Source organism: Atta cephalotes (assembly GCF_000143395.1).
Source record: "Atta cephalotes unplaced genomic scaffold scaffold00014, whole genome shotgun sequence".
In the NCBI taxonomy this organism is placed as follows: domain Eukaryota; kingdom Metazoa; phylum Arthropoda; class Insecta; order Hymenoptera; family Formicidae; genus Atta; species Atta cephalotes.
In genome coordinates, this window is record NW_012130078.1 from 5,567,964 (window position 1) to 5,577,054 (window position 9,091).

General features: G+C 32.0%; 1 protein-coding gene across 1 annotated transcript in view; it reads right to left on the reverse strand.

Annotated features, from left to right (window-relative positions):
• LOC105617921 (fasciclin-1) overlaps positions 1-9,091 on the reverse strand; it is a 148,946-nt gene that overhangs the window by 90,601 nt on the left and 49,254 nt on the right. The window contains exon 3 of the mRNA XM_012199456.1: positions 3,968-4,158. Coding sequence (XP_012054846.1) covers positions 3,968-4,158 — 191 coding nt within the window. The remainder of the gene's footprint in view (positions 1-3,967; positions 4,159-9,091) is intronic.

Here is a 9,091-nt window from a genome sequence, read left to right on the forward strand (position 1 = left end):
ATAAAAATAAGAAAATGCACTACTAAAAAGTTGATAAAAAATTCTTAGAGTTCTATGAGAAGAAAATAAATAATTTTTTGTCTCTTGCAGTTTTTGTGTAAAGTATTAGTGATAGTATTTGAATAAAAAGTTATTGAAAACCAATGTTTAGCGATTTTTAACCATTGCGAAAATTGCAAAATAGTAGAGGACTTCTCGATTCAGTTTAGTCCGCTCTGCTCAGAAGTGCGATAATTTAATGCCATCCTGTATGTAATTCGAAAATAAAATTTTAACAATTATCAATTTTAATCCCCGGGAAAAAAATTAATTGGGTGGCACAGAAAACCTATAATTTACTTACGAATTCAACATCGATAATTAAGAAGATTTGATGGTTTAACAAATCGCTAATGTTATTTAGCTTAACTTTGCTATTTTAATATAGAAAATTGACTGTCTGTATGTTACTGTTACTATTAACTATAGATTTGAATCAGTGAAGTTTTCAGCTGTGTTTTTCCGTATAAACTTTAAATAAACTTAAATAGAACTTAACTAGACTTTAATAGACTTAAATAGAAGATCACGAAACTTGGAAAAAAAGTGTTATGCCAATATTTATCGCATTTCAGCAACATTTCTCGTTAGTTCTAGCAAAATTCAAAAATTAAAAATGCAACATACTCAAATCGAAATACGAACGCGCTCTAATCATTATATCATATGAAAAAAATTTCGATGTATATCACGACGATATGGAATAATTTTTTGCGACAAACCTCGGTAAAAAATGCGATACGATAAAGGGGAGATTTCGACGGAATATTTTTCTGTAAAACTTGGAACTCCTTGCTTCGATCTGAGACACGATGGATAATGGAATACGTATGTCTATCGGGTATATGAATGGGGACAATGCGTATAAATCTATTCTCAAGTTGATAGATATGCAATGCGCTCGTGAGAGCGAGCACCAACTGAAAACGGATCGCTGACCCGTTCTATTGTTGAGATATTTCCTATTATAGTCATATATACGCTGAAAAAGAGTTTGCAACACTTTTATGTCTACAGTTCTACAGAATAAAAATGTACATGATTTCTATATAAAATTAGGTACGGATGTAAGTTCGATATAAGTCACAAGCTTTAGAAAAGCATATTGAATCTTTGCAGCAAAGTGAATCTTTGGATAATAGTAGCATCTTTGAATAAAAGTATAATAAAGAAAGAAATTATGAAATTAAATTTAATATTATATATATAATATAATAAGTATATGTATAATAGCAATTTTGAAAATAAAACGTTTTCAAATGATTAGATACATTGAAAGAAAAGATTGTCTGCAACAAATTAGATAATAAAGTTTTTAATTGGCTGTAAGAGTTAATTTTTGGTTGCGTTAGTCTATCCGCAATATCAGTACAGGATTTCGATAGACTAACGCAACTAAAAATTGACTACCAAAAAAAAAATGATATGATAAAGATCGATATAATCGATCTTTTCTTTTATTATAGGAATTCTTCATAAAAAATTTTTTTATTATAAATTTATATAATTTTTTTCTCTTTTTTTCCCCTTTTCGCTTTCTTTTTTTATAATTTCTTTTTATAATCTCTTCTCTTTTTATAATTTGAGATCTTACTTCAACTTAATACTGTAATTATTTAATTATATATTGCGGTGATGATTATTTCACTTTCGTCTAACTATACGTACGTATCAAACACGCATTATTGAATCATCGTGCAATTAATAATTACGGATGATTAATGTAAGTTATTGCAACGTATCGTCGCCATCCGGCGGCTAATTGACGCACTCGCAATTATTAATGATAATATTACAATCAATCATTATCGCTAATTTTCGCGGAATGTACAACATGGAAATTATAGTTTTTACATCAAATTGACTACACACAATAATTCAGCTCCTCATCACAGTTATCCTTGTTATCATGATATTTGCATGTAATAAATACATTAACGAAGTAATTTTAGCTATATTAAATGTAAATTAAAATCTAAAATGATATATTATAATTATCTGTGCTACCAAATTGAACTAAACATATATTTTCGCAATTCTCTCTTATTCTCTGAAAATAACAATAAATTGTAAAAACGCTAAATTTTTCTCTTGTAATTTAATGCATACACGATTTTTCATGAAGATAGAGAAAGAATGGTAGTTTCTGTCTTAGTTTGAACTCATCTATTAAAAAATGGGGGGAAAGGCGCAATTTATAGACCGATATTTTCATACGCTGGTAACGAGCAGGAAGTAGCCGAGGCAATGGGACTTGCGGGTTAAGTGGATGAGAAAAGTTTCCCTAATATTACCGGGAGGCAAGAGAGAGATTGATCTGCAGGAGAGCTCGTCGAAGGGATTAGTCGTAGTCCGACTAGTCCCGTGCGATTTTCATCAGGTGATGGTACTTTAACTATAGATTAAAGGATTCGTCTGGTAACCTGAAATGAGATCCGCCTTCCCTACGAGACCGAAAACCCAAATCAGCCAGCAGATACGATGAAAAGGGGGATACATCATTGGCGACGAATTTACGGATAGTTGAAAAAGACTCCAATCTGATAGAGTCCTCATGAACCTTTAACGAATTTACTCGGCTGCATTTGCGCAAAATACTATATGGTACACTGAATCGGGTCGAATTGCGTTGGTTATCCTTTCAAGGAACGGATTTATGCGAGATTTTAAGCAATCTGTGCATCATATAACATGCCAATTTTGAATTTTTAAATTCATTCCAAAGAGAAATTATCAGAGTTGGTCGGAAAAGTCCAGTAAGTGGAAAAAAAAACCACGATAAATTCCAGTTTTTATTCCACGATTTTATCAAATGAAATTAATTTAGTAAAAACTATTAAAAAACGAATATGTAATACTAAGATATATTCATGTAACTTTAAAAAAGAGATATTTTGGCTTTAATTAGTAAATTAACAATTTATGAGTTTAAAGAAAAATGAAATTAGTAGTAACGAATCAATAGTAACGAATCAATAGTAATAAAACCTTATAATAATAAAATGTCTTTTTATTTCAAATTAATATTTAAAATACATTTTAAAATAAAAACATTGGAAATATAAATGTTACTAAATGTTATATTAATTTTTAAACGAGAAAAATAGTAACAGAATTACAAATGTTTATTAATATAGATTGAAGTTGCCTGTAAATTAGAATATCGATAAAAAGATTTACTATTTATTTTATCGTTTTCAATAAAACAGATTAATTTTTATCGGTTTTAATTTAGCACATGCGAAATTTTACCAACTTTGGCAATTATTCTTTCCTAAATAAATTCTCATTTTGATTGCCGTTCGATGTTCAATTAAAAGACAAGAAACACGAGCTCGTAATTCAAATAACTTATAGTTCGATGCGTTGATTATTATAAATCGGACGTTAACACACTGGGTTTAATTTGCAAGGAGTTGTGAGACCGTTAGACGTTCCATCGATAACCGAGCTGATGACTCTCGCGAGAGAGTGCGAATGCCAGGAAGCGCTATTCGACATTATCGAAGCCCGCGATATCCATCAGCCTAATGGTCTCGCAGCTAAGGTGAGCGTGTAAAGCTCATTAAAAGCTCGTTAGAAAGCCGCCACCGGCATACCGGGACGGTCGGGAAATCGGTCAGAAAAGTGGAGATCGAACGCGAGAGGAATAAAAACGATTGAAGTAAACTTGCGATTTACTGAATTTATCGCGAAATACGTGATGTATACAGCAGCTGTATTTTTTTATGTAATGACACCGGTTGTTGCTTCCTAACCTATACATATACAAGATCATTAGAAAACTTTATGTACGTCCAATTTCTTATTTATTTTGCCGTACAACGCTATTTAAATTTCATTAAAAATAATAGATCTAGATATTTTGAAGTTCACTAACGTTTACAAGTACTAAAATATAAACGCGTGACAATATCGAAATATTTACCTGAGTCATGGTGTCGCCGTTAACTTTCAATTTCGACTGGAAATTGCTCTGCTCCAAGAGGATCATTGCATTGTTAATGTAAACGTCCACGCCATATCTGCTTGTTCTCCTGGTGATCCACAGGGGTGGGTTGCCCTCCAACTCGGAAGATATATAATCCCTCAGCTCCTCGATTGTCAAAGGCCGGTTCGCTAAAATCAACAAAGACGATATCTTGTTAGCATTTTATATCTTCATAGAAATACCTTGAATGTTTGAAATGTTTCTTTTTTTATTATTTTGAAGATGAATGCGCTTCGAAAGAGCTACTTGAAGTTCAGACTATCACAAGGATCGCGATTTAGTTCTTCAAGACTGCAAAGTTTTTAGTTCCTGAAGATTTTTATTCTCGGTGAAAAGAGACAAAGGAAGAGAAACAGAGAGAGGGAGAGAGAAGAATATGCGAAGAAAAACGTTGAAAATAACGTAAATGGCGATAGAAGAGCTGGAGATAGAGCAACTTCAAAAAGTCCACGGCGAAGCTACAATGCTCGTCGCTTTATTATCCCGTTACCGGAGAACGTCCTCGTAATCTTGAGGTTTTTTTCTCTCATACGGATGGATAATAGAGAACGGAGGAAAGAAATACCCTGCTATTGTTATTTGATGTGAAAGTCAGCTGTGATAGAAGCTTAATCGAATTTTTAACGAAAGTAAAATATTTTTTCTTACATTTTTTCAAATTCTCTCTCAAATTTTTTTTATAATGCATTTTATTAATCGTTCAGTTTACAAGAATCTCGAAAACAATTCTCTTTGGATAGGTTTTGTAATAAATATACGTATCTCTCGTAAAAACTATAACAGAGAAGAGCTAGAAAGATAAGATATATGTACGTGTTTTTGAACTTCAAACAAAAATCTTAAAAAAACAAATAAAATCTAGAGTACTGAATATCTATAGGTAGAGAATTTTATTGCATGTCATTTTATGTAAATGGCAATCAGATATAAGCCATCCTCTGTTCTAAATTTCAACATTTTTCAGAATCAAAATTGCATTTTGGTGTACGAATAAACGGAAATTATTCTACTCTATCATGCTCTTATCTTAGCATGAGAATGTGCACGCCTCCCTTGAGTGCGACCTATTGAATATCGTGGCAACGGGCATTGTAGTTTCTAAGAACAGCCTTCACGACACAAGCGAGTATATGTATATGTGCGTTCCTCGCAAGAGTCCTGAAAAAGTCCAATCTTCTTGAGGAAGAAAGCGACTGGGCGGTAGTACTGCCAACAATGACGCTCATTACGAACGCTAGGAACTAAGTCCCCGTTTCGTAAACCATCGGCCGTTTTATCCCGCGAAAGTTTCCAGAACAAGAAAGCTGACGCCATAAAATCTCGTTCTCCCGACAGCGCAGTGACGATTCGAATGGGCATTTTCCTTTCGAAAAATAATTCCCCTCGTCCGCGAGTTTCTTATGGAATTGCACGACAAAACAACGTTTTATTCGCGACTCGAAAATGTATTTCATATTAATCATATCAGACAACATGCAATGTCTAGAAGATATCTTCATAATATCTTTTAGATATCTTTTAAATTCTACAAATGTAAAATTAATTTTAAACCTAAATAACTACTATCTTTTTCTGTGATTCTTGAAAATAGAAATAGAATTCAATGCTTGGAAATAAACATGTATATCTCAAAAGAGTCGGATGCGGAGTCCACTTAGCACTACGAATGATAAAACATTTGATTGACCAACCAAAGAAAAAATTTTGTTGATTGTCTAATAAATTGTTAATTGTCTAATAAAAAAATGCTTCGAAGAATTTGTAGTATTAACTGGACCATAACTTTTTATGATGTCTTTACACACACCTTTAGACATGTATTATCTAGAACCGCCAGTTCGAGGAAGTGTTACTTCGACACTTTTTAATATCTTTGGATTCTCTCGCAACTTAAATTCTCACGTACTTTTATCTTCTCAAATTTTTAACGACTGCGTGAACAATCGTTCGTGCATTGCAGACGGAAAAATACGGGAACTTTTTTTAAGTGCGTAACTACGTCGGCGGTAATTCGCACGCGAGGAACTCGGACGATTCGCGCGTAAAACGGCGCAATAGGGTAATCGTAAAGTTTATGATCCATCGTCATATAAATCGTTGGAACTAGACGATTACGACATCGGGAGAAGTCGCTCATCGCGTTGCCAGAGTAACGTTTTGATGGCTGCGATTCAAGGTGTAAAAGTCAAAGCTAGTTGGCGAGTTTATAGCGAGTGTCGTTTTTCGCGATATATAAAAATACAGGATGAGGTCAATCCGTTGGGGATGACATTTTTTTTCTCAGAATATATATGTCTTATTAATATACTACGTGCATATTGAAAACAAATTTTACGTATAATAATTTCTCTATCAGAAGAGCCGCATGCTCAAGTAGCTCTTTCGCGAGCTACATCTTATTAAGATAAATTTCTTTCGATACGCCATTTCTTCAACGTAAAGCGACTTCTGGCTTATCCTACATATCGGAGAAGTTCACTGCTCTAGTCTAGAATGGCGCATCGTGCCACGCCATATAACGCTTTTATATCTCCGTGACGCCTCGTCAATCATCCCTGAATGGTTGCATGCTTGATCATTCTTCCGCTAGGTGAGAAGCTTCGGAAGGGGATACGCGAAGCGCATACAGAAAGCGTTGTAGCTTCAATATATTATACGAAACACTACGCGTGTGTAAATTTGAATGTAAACGATATACTCGTTCCTACTCTAAATGTCTTAATTTTTTAAGAAGAAAATCGAGCTTTTAAAAAATCAGCTAAAAAAAAAGAAATTTTGAAAATTGATTGTGTTGTTCTTCCATTCATTTTTTTTTATTCTTTATTATTTCTTTATTACAGATTTTGTTATACATATTGTTCTCTTTTAGATGGTTAAAATTTTATAAACTTATTGTATCTCAAATAGATTGTATCTCGAGTACTTATTTATCTCAAATAATTTACCCTGTTAAAAAAAAGAAATTTGCTTCCGTTACATTTGTAATATTTCAAGAAGGTACATTAAAGATATTTAATGTTGTCAATGTTGAAAATGAAGTTATAAGTAACTTAAATTTAACGTTTACTTATATTAAATTTCATGCAAATCTATATAAAATTTAATAAAAAATGTACCAAATTTCGTAAAATTTTATGAAAAGTACGTATACTAAATTTCATGTACATGTACAAATATATATTTTTCATTTTGCAGATACATTAAATTTAATTTAGTGTCACAAAATTAAATTTGATTTATGTAACTTATAAACGCATTAAAAATTTCATAACATTTTTAACAGTGTAGTGTAATGAAAAATTGCTAAATTAATTTATTGGATCATCCTAGTAGTCTCATTATACGAAAAAACAAGAATTTTTGCGAATCGCCGATAAGTCGGGATAGTAATGCTAGGCACGTTTGGAAATTGGTTAAAAGCAGTGATCGTATTATCGCGGATCGAAATAGAGCTTTATTCGCGCCGACTGGATTTTTATAGCGCGTCTCCCGGCGCATTTTTCTTGTTGGCCACCGGAGCGCCTTTATACGGCCGTGATCGAGTCGCGCAGGGCGTATGTATGCCTTTCAGAGGGCAATATCTCTGGCTTCGGATACGAGGCTCTCGCGAACATTTTGTCCCAGCAGCCGAGCCTTTCCGCTGCTCTTTCAACGAGAGGGACGCAGAGGGGAAGGCGGAGGACTGCCCGAATGATTAAGCTGCCGATCGATTCGCATTTATTTTCTACCCCGCCACCCGTGATGGCGGGCGACGCGGGGCACAGGTGGTACGGCCGACCGCAAAACGAGAACAACTCGCGCAAAGCTGCTTGCGCATCGATTTATATCCCCCAACCCTCCTGCCTTCACTCTGACGTCTCTTCTGTCCCCTTTCGCCGTAGCCGGAATCCGACTTTCGAACATGCACATGTCGGTTACGTTTGATGAGGACGAATTGCGTTGTTGCTTTATTGAATGTTTATTCAAATGCGACAGAAATGATATAGCCAGATTCTAGAGAAAAGTACTGCTTCAGAAGTACTTAGTATATTTGTGAAATAATAATGATAGGTAGAAAAAGGGATATAAAAAATGTAGCACTTCCTTTTTAATTTGTTGATTAAGGAAAATTAATTAACTTATCATTTGAAAAAACTTTTGCGGATAAGACAAATTAATCTGTCATAAAAATTTAAAGATTTAATTAAAATTTGTATTTTTAATTGTAATATTCTTATTACTTAATGCATTATAAATAAATTGTTTGCTTATTTATCCAAAAACATCTCTCTCTGTTTTTAATTTTATATTATTATATATACATATTTACTTGAATTTATATTAGAAATAAATCAAGAAATATTTCAATTTTATAGTTGCTATGGACGAATTAATTCGTCTCTATACAGAATTGCACAGGACATGCTTTTGATCGATGAATTCCCGAATAATTAATAAATTAATACATATAATTAAAGACAAAGAACTAATTAATAAGTTAAAGAATATAATGAAAAATGCTTTAATTTTCTGCTTCATTATTTATAATTTAATATTGAAAAATAGTGATTAATTATTTATTTTATTAAGTATTTTGTTAAAAGTATTGAAAGTATTGTGATTAAAAGTATTAAGAATATTAAAAACATTGTTGTATATCTCAAAATAATAAGTAATTTCCAACATTAAATTAGTCAATATATTAAAAAAAGTTACTAAATTTTATTATACATTTGTTTGAATAGTACTAACAAAATATTGTACAAATATTTGTACAATAAATAAACATTTATTTAAAAAAAAATTATATTTAAATTACATAAATATATATTTATATTTAGTAAATATTTCATTAGTACTAGTCAAATAAACATTTAATAAAATTTAGTATTCTTTTTCAGTGTATTAAATTGAATTTTTGTAAGAAATTCACACATCAGACATCAAATATATATTCCTTATTCTCAAATTAATTTAAATTTTATTTCTATTGTTCTTAAATGTTTATCATATTATTGTTCATAGGAATACACGTGGTATATATATATATATATATATATATATATATATATATATATATAT